The sequence below is a fragment of the Somniosus microcephalus genome, chromosome 7, assembly GCF_052327205.1.
Source record: "Somniosus microcephalus isolate GS21.2 chromosome 7, FLI_Smic_1.0, whole genome shotgun sequence".
NCBI lineage: Eukaryota > Metazoa > Chordata > Chondrichthyes > Squaliformes > Somniosidae > Somniosus > Somniosus microcephalus.
The window spans coordinates 100,131,035-100,150,499 of record NC_140993.1 but is presented as its reverse complement, the minus strand read 5'-3'; the positions used below and the strand labels follow the sequence as shown (position 1 = coordinate 100,150,499).

Genomic DNA, 19,465 nt, shown 5'->3' with positions numbered 1-19,465 from the left:
AACTTATTTTTCGCTCAGGCTGAAGGAAATCACACGAATACTGATGCGTGTTACTGAAATGCTTCCATATGCTGAACTCTGTTGCGGAGCTATAAATGGGATGGATTCAGCAACAATAAGCTTGCAAAGTCAGATGCAAGACTTAACCACTCTGATCAGGTTCAAAGCGAGACGCCACAAGTATGATGCCCACATAATTTTGATAAAAACCCACTAGTATGGATCAGGTGCCGACCACTTTCCAAGACACGTTGGTCTATTATTTATCTTGAAACTTATTTATTTTGAAACATTTGCAATGAGAACCCTTTCTTGAATTGGTTGACAGCTGCTTTGATCAGGCTTCAACTACCAGCTGGTTTTGCTTATTTCTGTGAATGAATGTTTAGTAGTTTAGTCTGTTACAAAAATGAAATTAATAATTTCCTGAAGTGATGGGGCACATAGCGCGACTCTTACACGTAAATTCTACATGTAACCCATCTATATATATATAAAGCGGCTCTTCTGTCTGTCCCGATGTCTGTCCGTTCTCTATACGTTTGAAAGTTACAGAGCGTACCAATGCGTGCGTCACCTCAAAAGAAAGCTTGCGATTCCGGACCGGTCATAGGCGTATTTACGTTTCGGCCGGACAAAAATCCCGCCCGCGGTATCCCAAAAACGTTCAGCGTTCCGCTCATTAGCATCTCATTAGCGACCGTGTGACGTCGAGGTCCACCAATCGGACGGCGGGTTCCTTCCTACAGTTGAGTGTCGAGTGACTCGACGATTGACCAATCTTACGCTTCGGTGACCTGACCGGTCGACCAATCGGTGCGTGTGTGGGCGGGCCTTATCCTTCTGAACCGAGGTGAGTGGCCGCCGTCTTGATTTTTCACAATTTTTTCCCCCCCACAGTGTGTGTGTGTGTGTGTGTGTGTGTGTGTGTGTGTGTGTGTGTGTGTGTGTGTGTGTGTGTGTGTGTGTGTGTGTGTGTTAGGGAACTAAGGTAAATATTTTAATGATGTGTTAGGGAATTAAATAACAATTTAATGGGGGGGGGGGAGAAAGAGAGAGCCTCGGGAAATCGCGGGGGGCTCGCTCCGCCCGCAAGAGCCCGCTCCCGGCCGCCACTCAGCATTCCCGCTATCGGAACGGCACCGGACCTCAGGCGCTAGGCAGGGGGAGGGGCCGGAGAGAGGGACAGAGGGGAGCGGGGGAGGGGTGGGGGTGGGCGAGGGGAGGGAGACAGAGGAGGGGAGGGAGAGGAGGGGAGGGAAGGGACAGGGAGAGGACATGACAGGGAGAGGGGGGACACACAGGGGCAGGGAGACCAAGCGCCCCAAAATTGCCCTCGCAACGCGGGGCTCCCCAGCTAGTAAACAATAAACAATCTTATTGTTTGCCTGGGGCATGCTATCCTACACTACTCTGTGCACAAGGTCTTGCTTCAGTTCACGCTTTCTTAGGAGAACAGGCTTTTGTGTTAGGCCCAAAAGCCTGAAACAGTAACAGGGGGCATTAAAAACAAAATCCCTGCTTGGGCTTCTTCAAATATTTATTTTAACAATTAATATAACTGGATTTTTGTACAAGAAATAGACAGAGGTCTAGGCATGTCAAATTTAAGAGACCAAATAAATCTTAAAACACAAAACTGTAGATGAAGGAAACCATAGAAACCAGCTGCTGATGAAATCAAGAGGATGGTGGGATTGCTTTCTTACAAAACACTATTCAAAGCTTATAATTAAAACCACATGTCTTGGCTACTGCTTAAAACATATGTTCACAAAGGAAGCAATTTTTTTTTACTAGAGTAATTATCTACTTCCTTGGTACTTTTAAAAATTATATACAGAGCTTCTTTTTAAAATCCAATCCCCTGGACAATAAAAAGCAAAGTGAACTGCCCCGGGCAACCAGGTATTACATGAGAGAGCGTGATCCTGTCAGACGAGTCTTCTAACTTACAAGGAACTGCTTAGCTTTTTAAAAAAAATGATGCAACACTTTAGTTCAACAAAACTTGCATCCCTCCCTCCCCAACCCCCACCAGAGTCATTGGGTGGAACTTTTCCTAATTGAGTAGCACCAGTTTGAATGGCAGCAGTATAATTTTTGTTTAAAAATAGAATAGGTAATTGGAGTTTATACAGTGCAGTGGTTCATTTTTTGATGCTGGGAAAAGGGAACAGTAAACACACTTATAATGCTCTTTTTAAAAAAAAAAGTCATCTTTTACATTGCCTAGACACTGGCCGCATTGTTCTATTTTGGAAGGATAGAAGGCCGTAACCATGGCCATAAACCAGGAATATACATTTTCAGCAACAGAAAATCCCAGCTTCCACCACCTCCCCCACCCCCTTCTCAAAAAGGGGCCAGGGGAAGATGGAAGGGAAGAAAGTCAGCAGTTTTATTTACTTGTAATAGTCAACTATACTACAGCAAATAAAATGTTTTGCAAACTGGTTTTGCTTGATCGCTAAACTTTTTCACTTGGGAAAAGTGGATTGGTGGGGGGTGATTTTCACTTTAGATGCGGGCAGAAAAACTGGTGGTTGCGGATTAGCTGCCCATTATACTTCCCGCCTAATCCACAACAGCCAGCTTTCCGCCCGCAAGTGAAAATAACCCCTGGTCAACGTTCCCTTTAAGCTGCGCTGTCAGCAGGCCCCGTGCAGTCGGTGAGCCGGCTTATAAATGGGGAAAAAAAGCGCTTGTGCGGAATTTTGAATGACCAGTGCAGCAGCTGTTAAAGGAGCGGTGCAGGCCAAAAAAACAATTAGGAGGGAACATTGCCCCTGGTGCATTAAAACTTGCAGGGACTGCTACTCGTAACACCAATGGAATGGAAATACATTTTTAGTGCTGAAACACCTACCTTTTCCTATGTATACTTGAGAATATGGTTTTGGTGGCAGTCTCAATACCCTATTGCCTTTGGAATTCCCTCTTTTCGCATCAAAAATAACTGAGAAAAGAGGAACTTCAGAAAGAGGGTCAGGCAGTTCTGGCAGCCTTTTCTCGAGATTTCTGCATGCATAATTTTATTTAACAGAATTGCTGGGGTAAAAGGGATGAGTAGAAGAATCGACCCCAGCCTTCAGCGGTCATTCTCTCTTGGTATTTACCATGGAAAGTGGCACAGGTAACGTGACAGCGTATAGATATAAATGCCAATATCAAAATGGTAGAGCTAATCGACATTGCACAATAGCACAGAGAAAACCATGAAAAATACAAAAAAAATTCTAAAACTTCTGTGTGTAACTTGTTTATGGTTAGGTCTGAACAATTAAAAATATAGTCTCAAATCAACTGTCCAAAATAAAAAAGGTGGAGGATTCTCAAATTCAATCCAGAAGAAATCAATCTCATTTTTTTTTGTTATTTTAAAGAATTATATTTAGCACATATAAATTTGGGCCACATTGGGTACAAAACCAGTTTACTGACACTAAAGAGGGAATTCTAACTCCCTCCACCCGGCGGGAGCCTCATTAATACACACAATTCAAAGTCCTGTGATGTACATAGGGCCCCAAAAGGCATTTTAATGGCCTACTGGGCAGAGCGTCCGTCACCCTTGCTCTGCTCAACAAAACCTGTCGCACCAGAAACATAGAAGATAGGAGCAGGAGTAGGCCATTTGGCCCTTCGAGCCTGCTCCGCCATTCAACGAGATCATGGCTGATCATCCATGAAGTGGAGGCATTCACAGGTAAGTGTAAAAATTATTCTTGTGGGGCCAGGAAGAGCAGGAGTGCTGCCCCAGCTACTCCCTTTCCTCACCCCTTCTGCGTTCGTGATACACTTCGGAGTTCCCCCGACTAGTGGGATGTGCACTTGGGATGTAACCTGCAGGGCTACGGACCAAGAGCTGGGAAGTGGGATTAGGCTGGATAGCTCTTTGTTGGCCGGTGCGGACACGATGGGCCGAAATGGCCTTCTTCCGTGCTGTAACTTTCTATGATCTGTTGCTCAAAGTTGAGGCTACACCATTAGTTCGAATACACTGCAAACGCTGGGTGACATCGGTTTTGGTATTAAATTGCTCCGTTGCAGCTGTTCTCCTTTGACAATGGGTGACTAAATTCAATATTGGGCCGTATTTTCCAATTGGAGGCCTCCGATCTGGAAAAATCTCCGAATGTACCAGAGGGCTCGCGAGGCACCTATACTTCCATTCCTGCGCCTCTCCAAGCTCAAAGTGTGCAGGGCCCACATATCCCAGAGGTGCAGGCAGTTTGCAAGTGTCCCTGGGATCACGTGTGCCATGGGAAGCCAATAGAAGGGAATCTCCCTTCATACACTTGACAAATAGACCTGTCAAATATATGAATGGAGATCACCCAAAAAAATAGTAAAACTTTAAAAAAAAAAAAAAAAATTTATTTTTATTTTTTTAAAAACATCACCTTTTTAAAATTAGTTGAAATTACAATAAATTAAATATTTTTAAAAATGTAATTTTTTGAAAAAAAAATTAGTTTTTTACAGGGCTAAAAATAAACGTACCTTTTTAAAAAAAGTATTTTTAAATGATAAATGAGTGAAATTTTTAAAAAACTTTTTTCAAACTCTTATCCTGGTAAAAGCAGGCCTTGTGCCTGCTTTTACCAGGCGTAAGAATACTAAGGGTTTTCTGCAGGTGGAAGGTCTCCAGAAAGCGGAACTCTCTGCCCACGGAGGCATTTCCAATGTCCCTACAGGTGCATACACACCCGTAGGGATTGGAATATACGGCCCATTGTGACAAACTGACGAGCACCTTTAGAAAGTTCATTGGTGAAATTACCTGCAAAATGGAGCTTGGAAATGTGCACTAGAAATCTGGTTTCAACACTCAAATTCTCTGAAATGAAGTAGTGCAGGACCACCTCTTCCAGGGAGTCTCATTCCTCTTCACTCCATGCCCTGACTCTGGATTCAAGATATACTTATACTGGATCGACGGCATCAGATTAAAACAAAACCACTTTACATTGACAATAGAGTTATAGTATGACTATACCCTTAGACATCTTAGAATTTTTGGAGGTCCCAGCTCCTGCCATCCTAACCTTGGGGTCCAATTTCACCATAACACAAACACACAGCAGAGTCCCATCACTTCATAAACTTCACAGCAAACGCCAAGTGTTCTCTTATTTTATGGAAGTTCACCACTTCTCTTTCTCTCTTGCACCCACAAAAGCTTCACAATCTCCAGAAATTGCCACACATAGAAGAGGAGGTAATTCCTCCTTTTCTACCATTTATTTAGCATTGGTAGCAGCATTGGCAGCTCTTTTGTTAAAAACCTCAATTCCTTATCTGTTCTCCATATCTTTCACTGAAAGGAAGATACTTGGGAGGATAAACACCTTAATTGAGTTTGCCCTCTATGGCCTTCTGGGGCAGTGCATTATACATACAACCTGCGTAGGTTCCATTATGTGCCTTCAAAAGGCCCCAAAATGCCTTGGAGAAAAGATAATCAATCCCAGAGGAGATTGATTACCTTGCAGAGACGGGCAGATAGCTACTTTGCGAGATGAAGACTCATCCAGCTCTTTCAGGTGAGGTCCTTCCCAGGCCTCCTCAGCTATGTTGGAGGAGCATGGAGCTGCACCAACATTCCAGGGGTCTGCTGGGGTGAGCGCCATACAGGTGCCACTACAGATGCCAAGCACCCACCTGAAACATGCTAATGATCTTGTCCCCCTAAACTGGGACAGTGTGGGCATCTACAGCAGCAAATGGCTGGGAGTTTCAGTCCAGCACTCTGGAGATAGAGCAGGGACTCTGGAACTTCAGGTCCTTTTTTCTAGTTACCAACATAAGCAAAAATAACTCTTCCTCCGGCTTCACAGTGAATTCTCCACTTTGGTACGTTTCCGTTATTACAAGGAGGACCAGATCTGGCACCCTTTCCATTATGCACAGTGGCACACTCATTGGTAAAAATTGTGGTATGAATGTGTGACCACATCCAGTCACCATCTCCCACAAATGCCTGCCCTCTCTTTCAATACTTATTTAGTTGTTTCATTGATCTTAAACTGAACAGAAATCAATTAAAATATTGTGGCAAATAAAATAATGTACGTGGGAAATTGTGTTCCCCCTATCTGCACCAAACTGATTTTAAATGTTCTTTCCTCCCTCCCCCCCCACCTTCCCTGCCCCTGCACTTGCTTAAAATCTGTGACATCTCTAACTTTTTCCAGTTCTGATGAAAGGTCATCGAGCTGAAAGGTTAACTCTCTTTCTCTCTCCACAGATGCTGCCTGATCTGCTGAGTATTTCCAGCATTTTGTTTTTATTTCAGATTTCCAGCATCTGCGGTATTTTACTTTTGTGATTTTAAATGCATTTCATTTAGGTAGTATGCAATAAAAAATTTCTGTCATGAGAGGCATGGCCTACATCTAACTTAAACACTAAGACAGTTAAATGAGCAAACAGCTTTCTAAGCCACTTGCCATAAGGCACAATCATATTACAACACACTGTATTTGCATTAATCATTTACAAATCAAGTCAAAAATTGTTACGTACATTTTCTTCCTCAGTTTCTTGTACAAAGAAAGCTTCTCCATTATCTCCCAACTTCATGTGCAGATCCACTGGATTCCCATTAATCTCTATGTCAATCTGCAAATCCCAAAATAGCACTAAATAAATTCTGCATAACTTTAAAAAAAATCAAAATAAGTTCTCCACATAGACAACTCTTCAAGCATTATGCCAATCAGCTATAAAAGCAAGACACATTCAAACACAGCCTCATAACTGAAACTGTAGCTTTAATATCATGGAGGATTAGGATTCCAGTCAGTTTGAGATGGTGGGGGAGGCAGTATATGTTTAAAGTACGGAGCACTGGGTTCAGAGCCACAATGGCGCAGGAATCAAACACCAGGCACCCTTTAGGATTTCACCCAAATGACCATGGATAAATAATGTGTGTGTGAATTATGAACGGGGAAAATTGTTAACAGTGGTGACCACAGAATAAATTATATTGCAAGTGCCTTGTTTATTGATTTCATCTGTAACTTTGGCTACAATATTTCATTCTCCTCCCTAATCAATGACTTATGATTGGGGGGGGGGGGGGGGGGGGGGAAAGAGTGGGGGGGGAAATCAAGTGTAATATATCCAAGTTTGATGATGATACAAAGCTAGGTGGGAAAGTAAGCAGTGAGGAGGATGTAAAGAGGCTGCAAAGGGATATAGACTGGTTAATGATTGGGCAAGAAGGTGGCAGATGGAGTATAATTTGGGGAAGTGAGAAATTATCCACTTTGGTAGAAGTATGGAAAAGCAGAATAATTTTCTTTAAAAAGTCAATTAAATGTTGATATCCAGAGGGATTAGCACACAAGTCACAGAAAGTTAACAAGCAGGTACAGCAAGCAAGTAGGAAGGCAAATGGTATGTTAGCCTTTATTGCAAGGGGGTTGGAGTGCAAGAGTAAGGAAGTCTTGCTGCAATTATACAGGGTTTTGGTGAGACCACACTTGGAGTACTGTGCACAGTTTTGGTCTCCTTACCTAAGGATATACTTGCCTTAGAGGGGGTGCAACGAAGGTTCACTAGATTGATTCCTGGGATGAGGGGACTGTCCTATGAGGAGAGATTGAGCAGAATGGGCCTATACTCTCTGGGCTTTGTAAGAAGGACAGGCGATCTCATTGAAATGTATAAAACTCTTAGAGGGCTTGACAAGGTAGATGCTGAGAGGCTGTTTTCCCTTACTGGAGAGTCGGGAACAAGGGGTCATAGACTCAGGATAAGGGACCGGCCATTTAGGACTGAGATGAGGAGAAATTTCTTCACTCAAGAGGGTTGTGAATCTTTGGAATTCTCTACCACAGAGGGCTGTGGATGCTCAATTGATGACTATATTCAAGCTTGAGAACAGTAAGATTTTTGGGCACTAGGGGAATGAAGGGATATGGGAATAGGGCAGGAAAGTGGAGTAGATGTAGAAGTTCAGGCATGATCTTATTGAATGGCAGAGCAGGTGCAAGGTGCCATATGGCCTACTCCTGCTCCTATTTCTTATGTCCTTATGTCCTAATCAACAGTTCTTGATATTTCTCGAAAATGCCCTTTAAAACGCAAATGGTCCAACTCACCCAAGAAGTGTATTTGCGCTAATGTAATTTAATGACAACAATGTAAAGCTTTTTAAGACCAAGTTCTGATGTTTTAAGGAATTGAATATGTATGCAATTATAAGTTACAAGAACTAAAATATTTCCTCCTCAAAGAAAAGCATTTGATTTACACTTCCTGTATATTTGAGACACAAAGCAAAATTTGCAGTCATGCAGCTCAGTGCTGAAATATACTTAATTTGTGCAGTGACATCTGTGAATTTCTTTCTTCATTTTGGTTATTGGATTTTTAAAATCATTGCCATTCTAGAAAGGAGAGCGAGATGCAGCTAATGCAACATGCTTAGCTTTGGTGGAAGATCAGTGAAAATCTTGGAAAAATAGCCATTTCTGCTACTTCTGCTAAAGTTGTGGTGAGAGATAGATCCCTGGCAGAAATGAATAGCATAAATATTAACTTAAAAAGAATGCTTATTTTTCTAAAATGCTTGTATGCAAATGTTGTGCTCTAGGTGAAAGGTACCAATTAGGGAATGAAAACTTTCCATTTCAGCTACCCAACATCAGCATCAAGCATTGCCAGGTCAGGATAGCATGGTTTTCACTCCCCAGTTGAGAAGAGCACATCTTGGCCCAGAAATTCTGGTCCCCACGCGCGAGTACGCACTGCATACTCACGCATAGGCCCAACAAAAGTGCCAGTTTTGTGCATGCACTGCGCATGCGCAGGAAACCGGAGCTTCCATTCCCTTGAAAGAAGGGGTTCAGAGGTGGAACGCGTGCGCATTGAACTTACATTGTTTTTCCAGGTTTCTCCGGGAGGGTAAGTCTCCAGGAGCAACACATGTAAAAAGCAGGCGCAAGGCCCGCTTTTAACAAGGTAAGTGGTGAATTAATTAAAATTAAAACATTTTTTCCACAGGTTTATTATTTTTAAATACTTTAAAGAAAGGTAAGTTTATTTTTAGCCCTGTTAGAAAATGTAATTAATTTTTCAAAAATTTAAATTATTGTTTAAAATAGTTATTTTATGTAGTTTATTAGTTATTTTAAAAATGTGATTTAAATTTATTTTTTTGAAGTTTTAGCGATGTTTTGGGGCTTATAGTATTTATAGTTTTGACAGCTCTTCTTGTCAATTTTATGAATGGGCATTCCCCACTACCATTGGCTCCCCATGGCCCACGTGATCCCAGGGGACGCATCGAACTAATTGCGCCCCTGGGATACGCAAGCACTGCGCGCCGGCAGTTGGAGGAGGCCCAGGATCGGAATTCCACATGGGCCCACAGCTCAATGGCCAGCGCGCTAGGTAAGTGCAGGTCGGGGGCTTCCACCCGCGGGAAGCCCCCGACCCGAATTTCTGGGCCCTTATTTCACCATTGTAAAATTTCCATTTCCCACATTTGCTGCCCCGTGGCCTCGCTGAGCGAGACTACCAACTTGTGCTGATTTAGGGACAGTTTTATGCTGTGGATACGTGCCCATTAGAAACTGGATTGAGAATCCCGAAGCTCATTTTATAACCAGTAGGCAGGGAACTTTCATTTCTGGGATGGATTTGAACACAAGTCCCAGAGATGCAGTGCCAGTGTCTAATCCACAATATTTTTACTTGTTTAATGGTGCAACACTCCTGCTTTAATATCACTTTGGCTTTTATATTCAGGCTGGTGGACAAGAGTACTTGATGGGGAGAAGGGGGAAATGTGTCCAATATGCAAAATACAGAATAAGATCATTTTAAATTTGTTTTAAAGTCACTGTTTGATAAATCACAAGAGGATCAGTGAAAATTAATCTTATACTACATGTGTAGAGATAGCCACCATATCCAATGATAGCACAAACATAGTTTGTATTCAGCAGCTGTATAGATCCTTGGGCAACCTTGAAAAAAGAATGCAACACCGTTTCAAATTTAAAAATAAATAAGCAATAGTAGAGTCTGTAACATAGAATGTTGCACTGTTTTGGCTACTGGGTTCACTTCACTCAAGGGATCTTTGCCACCCAGTAATGGACAACCAGTGATGTACCCCATGCTGGGAGTAAAAGATTAAATATTTTAACTATTTCATAAATATCCATTTAAAGTTTTTTTTATGTAATAACATTAGACAGACAAGAGTACAGTATAAAGTATTTAGGGGCAGGAAGCAAATGGCTCCTTTAATGAGCAGTTGGTAAATTTCCCAAAATTGCATATTAATGTCACTCAAAATCAGTACTAAGTAATTGCAGCATAAACTTATGCCAGTTAAACCACTATAAATGAGCAGAGTATTTGCCAAGGCACATCATTCATGTGGAATAATTACACTAGCTAGTCATAAATTTCAACAACAACAACTGGTATTTATATAGCACCTTTAACATAGTAAAACATCCCAAGGCGCTTCACAGGAGCGTTACAAGACAAAAAAAAGTTTGACACCAAGCCACACAAGCAGAAATTAGGGCAGATGACCAAAAGCTTGGTCAAAGAAGTAAGTTTTAAGGAGTGTCTTAAAAGGAGGAAAACGAAGCAGAGAGGTTTAAGGAGGGAATTCCAGAGTTTAGGGCCTAGGCAACTAAAAGGCACGGCCACCAATGCTTGAGCGATTAAAATCAGGGATGATCAAGAGAGCAGAATTAGAGGAGCACAAATATCTCAGAGGGTTGTGGGACTGGAGAAGATTACAGAGATAGGGAAGGGCGAGGCCATGGAGAGATTTAAAAGGATGAAAATTTTAAAATTGAGGTGCTGCGTAAGTGGGAGCCAATGTAGGTCACTGAGCACAGGGGTGATGGGTAAACAGGACTTGGTGCGAGTTAGGATACGAACTGCCGAGTTTTGGATGACCTCAAGTTTACGCAAGGTAGAACGTGGGAGGCCAGCTAGGAGTGCATTGGAATGGTCAAGTCTAGAGGTAACAAAGGCATGAGGGTTTCAGCAGATGAGTTGAGGCAGGGCAGAGACGGGCGATGTTATGGAGATGGAAATAGGCAGTCTTAGTTATGGCGCGGATGTGTGGTCGGAAGCTCATTTCAAGGTCAAATATGACACCAAGATTGCTAACAGTGTGGTTCCGCCTCAGACAGACGGTGTGGGGCTGGATGGAGTCGGTGGCTAGAGAACAGAGTTTGTGGCGGGGACCGAAGACAATGGCTTCAGTCATCCCAATATTTAATTGGAGAACATTTCTGCTCATTCATTACTGGATGTCGGTCAAGCGGTTTGACAATTTAGAGACCACGGCAGGGTCAAGAAAAGTGGTGGTGAGGTAGGGCTGGGTGTCATGTGGAAACTGACGCTGCGTTTTCGGATGATGTCGCTGTTAGATCCGTGTGTTAATGGAGACACGGAATGCAGGAGTTGATTTAACAAGTGTTTACTGAACAAAGTCTGGAGGTGAACTAACAACACAAGACGCTACACAGGCTTATATACCCGAGTGGTCACTACTGGTACTACAGTATACAGGGGCTTCAAAAACACAGTTCCTCTTAAAGGTACATACACTACAATTCCATCCCTTTTAGATAAATAGTACATAACATTTTAAGTAATCATTAAATAACATTTTTACAAGAACAATAATATACACATTTGCTGAAGTTAATCAATTACAAATTCAGTCTCTCTGGAGGCTTCCTGACTCGGTCCGGATAACGCCTCGGTGGTGTAGTAGGTTCTTTTGGCAAGGTCCATTCGGCTTCAATGCTAGTGTCGGGTTCATCTGGTTCCAGTATCACCGGATCGGAGGTAGATACCATGGGTATCTCTACTTCATCACTAGGCGTATAGAGTTGTGGCGTAGGTTGTCCTTTTTCGGATGACATGATCTGGTCAGCATGGCGCCTTATTATGCTTTCTCCAATGTCCACGGTATACATCAGCGGTCCTAGTCGTGTGCAAATAGTTCCAGGCTGCCATTTCTCGGTATGGTAGTCCTGGGCCAAAACTGGTTGACCTATCTGGAAGGTTCTAGTTGGCCTTTCATTCATGCTTTGAAATTGCCGGTTCTCTACGTCCCTTCTGACGTTTGGCTTGACCAAATCCAGCCGGCATCTTAGTCTTCTATTGAAAAACATCATGGCGGGGGTTTGGTTTGTAACCACATGTGTTGCATTCCTGTACGCAAACAAGAAGTTATCTACCTTATGTTGTAGATTTATGTCTTCATTACCCATGGCCTTTATGGCCTTCTTGAAGGTCTGGACAAACCTTTCAGCTAATCCATTGGTGGCGGGATGGTATGGGGCGGACGTGTAGTGATTAACCCCATTGTTTTTTTAAGAACTTCCTGAATTCTTCGAATACAAATTGCGGTCTATTATCAGAACAGATCTGTTCAGGCAGCCCGTTCCTGGCGAATATGGTCCTTAATACTGTGATGCTTTTTTCCGTGGTGGTGGAGGACATCTTTATTACCTCCGGCCACTTGGAGTGTGCATCCACCGCGATTAAGAACATTGAGTCCATAAATGGACCAAAGTCGATATGTACCCTTTGCCATGGAGATGAGGGCCACTCCCATGGATGTAGAGGGGCTTGTGGTGGGGTGTTTTGGACCTTCTGGCATCCTAGACAGCTCTTGGTCATTTCTTCGATGTCTCCAGCGATACCTGGCCACCACACAAACGCTCTGGCTAAGTTCTTCATTTTCACTCCACCCAGATGCCCCTCGTGAAGCTCCTTTAGCACTCTATCCTTGAGTTTGGGTGGAATCACCACTCTGGATCCACACATCCAAGGTTCCTCGGCACACTGACAGCTGTTCTCTTCTTTGCGAGAATGCTGGCAACAGTGGTTCGCCATGTGCTGGCCATTCCTTCACCGTTAAATCGTAGACTCGTGAGAGAGTCGGGTCATTTCGCGTTTCCTTTTCAATAGTAGAATTTGTCACCGGAAGACATTCCACTATGGTCGAGTGGAATATCTCCACTGGGTCCACTGTAGGCGCCTCTTCCACCGTTGGCAACGGTAGGCGCGATAACCCGTCAGCATTCCCATGCTGTTTTGTTCCATTGTATTCTATGTCATATTGGTGTGCCCCTAGGAAAAGGGACCACCTCTGTAGCCTTTGCGCTGTCATAATGGGAACGCCCTTTTTAGGGTTGAATATGGAGACGAGGGGTTGATGGTCAGTCAACAAGGTGGTAAACTTTTGTCCGTGTAGGTAATGGTTGAATTTCTTCACCCCCCACACCAGGCTGAGTGCCTCCCTGTCGATCTGGGCATAGTTACGCTCAGCTGAGTTCAATGAGCGTGACGCAAAAGCTATCGGCCGCTCCGAGCCATCAGGGAATCTATGCGGTAATACCGCTCCCACGCCGTAAGGGGATGCATCGCACGCCAGTCTGATTGGCCGTGATGGGTTGTAATGAGCCAACACTTCCCTGGACGTGATCAAGCCTTTGCATTTATGGAAGGCAAGTTTACAGTCTTCGCTCCATTTCCAAACTACTCCAGTTTGTAGCAGTGCGTTAAGCGGGTGCAGAACTGTCGACAAGTTTGGTAAAAATTTATGTTAGTAATTTACTAATCCCAGGAACGACCTTAATTGAGACATTTTCAGGCGCTGGGGCCTTTACGACCGCTTCAATTTTTTCAGGTGACTTCTGCAACCCTTCTTCGTTAATGACATGGCCACAATATGATATTTGTTTCTGGAAAAATTCGTATTTGGGGCGATTTGCTCGTAGGCCCCGTTCTCTCAGCCTCGTGAGCACCTGCTCCAAGTTGGCAAGGTGCTCGTTGTCGTTTTCTCCTGTTACAAGGATGTCGTCTAGGTAGCATTGAGTCCCCGGAATCCCTTGCAGGACTTGCTCCATAGCTCTTTGCCAGATAGCCGGTGCTGATGCCACTCCGAAAACCAGTCGATTGTACTGGTACAGGCCTTTGTGTGTGTTTATCGTGAGATACTTTTTAGAGGCCTCCTCAACCTCCATCTGTAGATATGCCTGTGCTAAGTCAATTTTGGTGAAACGTTTCCCTCCGGATAGTGAGGCGAAATATCTTCTATCCTCGGAAGAGGATACTGTACCGTGTGAAGGACCGGGTTTACAGTCACCTTGAAGTCCCCACAGATGCGAACTTTTCTCTGTTCTTCAGATTTATTATTCAACGTTTTCTTCATGGCTGGGATGATGGGTGTTGCCCACTCGCTCCAATCTACCTTGGATAACACGCCTGCTTTTTCCAAATTCTCGAGCTCTGCCTCGACGGCTGGACGAATTGCGTATGGCACCGGCCTTGCCTTAAAAAACTTGGGAATTGCTGCATCTTCCACTTTTATTGAGGCGGTGGCGCCTTTCAGGGTTCCTAGTTCCTGTTGAAACACTTCTTTGGCTTTAGCCAAGATTTCTTTTAATCGTTCAGGTATGACGTCATCATCGTTTTTTTTCTTATTGGTCACCGTCAGTGCCTGAATGGTGTGCCAGTCTAAACGTATCTTTCTGATCCATTCACGTCCCAACAACAGTGGACCACCATCTTGCAGAACGTATAAATACAACTTCTGTATTTCCTTGCCGTTGTATACAACAGGCACCCTTATTTTCCCTCTGGGGTATACTTTCTGCCCCGTATATGTCTTCAAGATAATGGATGTGTCTTTCAAAGGTATATGCGGAAATAGCCGCTCGTAATCCCGTCGACTTATGACGGTCAGAGCTGATCCTGTATCTAGCTCCATTTTGACTGGGGACCCCGTTATCGTGAGGGTAACCCAAATGGTCTGGTAATCTTCTTTGGCAATTAAATTATGTAATTTGAGACAGCTTAGTCTCTTGTTTCCGGAGTCGCTATCGCTCTTCTGGTCTTCGGAGCTACTGTCCGTCATCATTTGTACCTTTCTGTACTTTTCCTTGTCGACCTTTTTACTGTCAGTGGATTTCTTTCCAGATCTGCATACACGTGCAATGTGTCCCATCTTTCCGCATTGCCTGCATGCTTTGTCCTTGAACCAGCAGTCCTTCTGGTCATGGGTGGATCTGCCGCAGCGATAACATCTCTCGAAACCCCGTGTCATTTCATGGGTGCCGAAGTCCTGTGGCTTTTGCTGTATCTCTGCAGCTCCTCTTGCTGCTGCTTCATATGATACAGCCATACTGAAAGCCTTGTCCAGTGTCAAATCTTTCTCAGGAAGTAGTCTTTTCTGTGTTCCTTCGCTTAGGAGACCGCAGACAAATGTGTCTGAGAATCTGCCAGTCCTGCCCTGAATTGGCAGTGCTTTGACAGCTTTTGTAATTCGGTGAGGTAATCAGCGTTACTTTCATTCTTGTGCCGATTCCTCCTGAAGAATTTGAATCGTTCCGCTATCAGCAGCGGTGTTGGGTTTAAGTGCTCCTGTAGGGTATCAACAATCTCCTTAAAATTTTTGTCCATCAGTTTGGCTGGAGTGATCAAAGTTTCGTAACAGCCCGTATGTCCTTGCGCCCATCAGATTTAGAAGTACCGATGCCTTATCATCCGCTACTTCATTCGCCTTGCAATATACCTCCACTCTTTCCACATATGTGGTCCAATCTTCTATATCACTATCGAAAGCAGTAATATTGTCAGTCTTCGGCATCTTGAAAATCTAAAATGGCGCATCCCGCGCTTTTCTTTCTTCCCCGCCGAGTTAAGATGGCGCCTCCCGCGCTTTCCCGCTGCTGCCAACGCTGTTGCTGGCGATTAATTTTTTTAAATTTTTTTTTAATGGCGACGCACTATGGTCTTTGCGCCTCCCCAATCGCTGTTCTCTGCGGTTCCCGTTGCGACCTGCAGCTTTTCGCGGTATTTCTATTTTTTTTTAAAATATATCGCTTCAATAGTTTCTCCGTTACTTGGAGAACCGTTCCAGTCGTGGAGCGGACCCTTTGGGACTTTCCCCTCCCTCCGCTTGGTCCGAACGCCGACCTGCATTGCAGCACCGGCCGCGCCCAGAGTGCTCCACCCTCTCTCTCTCTTTGCTTCCGCTTCCCGACTTGCTGCCCGGCCCCGTTGCAGAGCCACCCGATCGAACGCTAGCCCGCCGCAGCCCAGGAAGGATCAGTGCACTACCTGCCACCAGCCCGTTTAGCTGGGGAAACCACAGACTGGAGACCAAGCCCGGCCCTCGTTTTCGAGTTTCTTCGAGTTATTTTATTTTATTTTTTCTGGTTTGTGGCTTCGACCTTCGTCTGAGGAATCGATCCCCTTGAGGTGCTGCCGAATTGCAGGTAAGTTCATTTCTAACTCGTCGCCACTGTTAGATCCGTGTGTTAATGGAGACACGGAATGCAGGAGTTGATTTAACAAGTGTTTACTGAACAAAGTCTGGAGGTGAACTAACAACACAAGATGCTACACAGGCTTATATACCCGAGTGGTCACTACTGGTACTACAGTATACAGGGGCTTCAATAACATAGTTCCTCTTAAAGGTACATACACTACAGTCGCCAAGAGGCAACATGTAGATGAGAAATAGGAGGATGGCCAAGGATAGATGCTTTTGAGGGGGGTGGGGGGACGGGAGGTACGGGACACCAGAAGCAACGATGCGGGAGTAGGAAGAGAAGCCATGGCAGGTGATTCTCTGGCTATGATTGGATAGATAAGAATGGAACCAGGCGAGTGCAGTCCCACCCCGCTGGACGACAGAGGTGTTGGAGGAGGATGGAGTGGTCAACCGTGTCAAAGGTTGTAGACAGGTCAAGAAGGACGAGGTGGGATAGTTTAATCTTTGACAGTCACAACGGAAACCCGAATGGAGGGATTCAAACATGGAATTGCGGGAAAGATGGACATGGATTTGGGAGGCGACAACACGTTCAAAGACTTGAGGGGAAAAGGGAGGTTGGAGATGCGGCGATAGTTTGCAAGGAATCTGTAGTGTATGTACTTTGCAGAAGGAACTATATTCTGCAGCCCCTGTATACTGCAGTACCAGTAGTGACCACCCCTGTATATAAGCCTGTGTAGTAACATTTGCATAGTAGTTCCAGGTTGTCTCCATTCAGTAAAGACCTGTTATAACCAACTCCTGCCGTCCGTGTCTCAATTATACACGGACATAATACTGGCGACGAGCAGATACGAACTTACCTACAGTCTGCACCACCTCATGGGGATCCATCCCTGAAGTGAAGTTATCAGAGGTCGAGGCCAGAAGGAAGAAACAGAAGAAATGGGCGTCGACCGTGGGCATCCACCTCTGCGTCAGCGGAGTTGAAGATTTGCAGGAGAGGCTGTCGAGAGCGGGGCTTGGTTATCCTGTCGATGGTGCTGCAGCTAAAATCGGGCTGGTGGCAGGTAGTACACTGATACTTCCTGGGCTGCAGCGGGCTAGCGCTCGAGCGGGTGGCTTTGCAACGGGGCCGAGCAGCGTTGTCGGGAAGAGGAGAGAGAGGGTGGAGTACACAGGGCGCGGCCGGTGCTACGAAGCCGGGCAGCGTACAGACCCAAGAGGGAGGCAAGTGTCCCGCAGGGTTGTTCCGACGACGGGGAAATAATAAAAATTAAACGCGCAGAAAGCCGCAAGGAGCTGCAGTTTGCCACGGGAACCGCGGAGAGCGGCATTAGCAGCAGCGCGGGGGGAAGTGCGCGAAGACCATAGGGTGTCGCCATCAAGGCATAAAACGCCAGCAACAGCGGAGAAGACAGAAAGCGCGGGAGGCGCCATTTTGTTAAATCGGGGAAGAAGGCAAAGCGCGGGAGGCGCCATCTTAGATTTGCAAGATGCCGAAGATTGGCAATATCACTGCCTTCGATAATACAATAGAAGACTGGACCACGTATGTGGAACGAGTCGAGGTATATTGCGAGGCAAACGAAGTAGCCGATGAGAAAAAGGCATCGGTACTGCTAAACTTAATGGGCGCAAGAACGTACGGCCTATTGCAGGACCTGATTACGCCAGCCAAACCGAAGGCGAAGAGTTTTAAAGAAATTGTTGCTATCCTACAGGAACACCTAAATCCTACACTGCTGCTGATAGCAGAAAGATTTAAATTCCACAGGAGAAATCAGCATAAAGATGAGAGCAATGCTGATTACCTTACGGAACTACGCAAGCTATCAAAGCACTGCCAATTCGGAGCAGGACTGGCAGATACCTTACGGGACAAATTTGTCTGTGGACTCCTGAGTGAAGGAACCCAGAAGAGGTTACTCTCAGAGAAAGAGCTGACGCTAGATAAGGCTTTCAGCGTGGCAGTATCGTACGAAGCAACAGCAAGGGGAGCTGCGGAAATACAGCAAAAGCCACAGGAATACGGCACCCACGAAATGACACGGGGATTTGCAAAATGTTATTGCTGCGGCAGAACAACCCATGACCAGAAGGACTGCTGGTCCAAGGACAAAATATGCAGGCAATGCGGAAAGATGGGACACATTGCACGAGTTTGCAGGTCTGGGAAGAAGAGTTTGCAGGTCTGGGAAGAAGACTAACGACAACAAAAAGGCTACTAAGGAACCGTACAGGAAAGTACAAAAGGTGACGGACAGTAGTTCCGAAGACCAGATGAGCGAGTGAATCCGGGAACAAGAGACTAAGCTGTCTCAAATTTCACAATGTAATCGCAAAAGAGGATCACCAAACCATTTGGGTCACCCTCACGATAGCAGGGTCCCAAGTCAAAATGGAATTGGATACAGGATCAACTCTAACCGTCATGAATAGACGAGACTACGAGCGGCTATTCTCACACATACCCTTGAAAGAGACAGCCATTGTCTTGAAGACGTATACGAGGCAAAAAGTATACCCTAGAGGAAAAATAAGGGTGCCTGTCGAATCCAACGGCAAAGAAATACAGAAATTGTATCTGTACATACTGCAAGATGGTGGACCACCGTTATTGGGACGTGAATGGATCAGAAAAATAAGTTTAGACTGGCACTCCATTCAGGCACTGACGGTGGCTGGTAAAAAGGATGACGACATCACTCCTGGACGATTGTCAACAATCTTAGCTAACGCCAAAGAGGTATTTCAACAACAAGAACTGGGCACGCTTAAAGGCGTAACCGCCTCGATAAAAGTAGAAGAGAATGCAATTCCCAAGTTTTTCAAAGCAAGACCGGTACCATATGCAATTAGCCCAGCCGTCGAGGCAGAGCTGGAGAATCTGGAGAATGCAGGCGTGTTGTCTAAGGTAGACTGGAGCGAGTGGGCAACACCCATCATGCCGGTCATGAAGAAAATGTTAAATAAGTCTGAGGAGCCAAGGAAGGTTCGCATCTGTGGGGACTTCAAGGTGATGGTGAACCCAGTCCTTCACACAGTACAATATCCTCTTCCAAGGATAGAAGATATCTTCGCCTCACTATCTGGAGGGAAGCGTTTTACAAAAATTGACCTAGCACAAGCATATTTGCAGATGGAGGTTGAAGAATCCTCTAGGAA

At 44.8% G+C, this 19,465-nt stretch overlaps 1 protein-coding gene across 4 annotated transcripts in view; it reads right to left on the bottom strand.

Annotated features, from left to right (window-relative positions):
• lpin2 (lipin 2) overlaps window positions 1–19,465 on the bottom strand; it is a 119,503-nt gene that overhangs the window by 51,816 nt on the left and 48,222 nt on the right. For 3 of the 4 annotated variants that reach the window (XM_085992792.1, XM_085992790.1, XM_085992791.1), the window contains exon 3: window positions 6,532–6,627. The exons of the other annotated variant lie outside the window; for it this stretch is intronic. In XM_085992792.1, coding sequence (XP_085848918.1) covers window positions 6,532–6,627 — 96 coding nt within the window. The remainder of the gene's footprint in view (window positions 1–6,531; window positions 6,628–19,465) is intronic. 4 annotated transcript variants of the gene reach the window in all.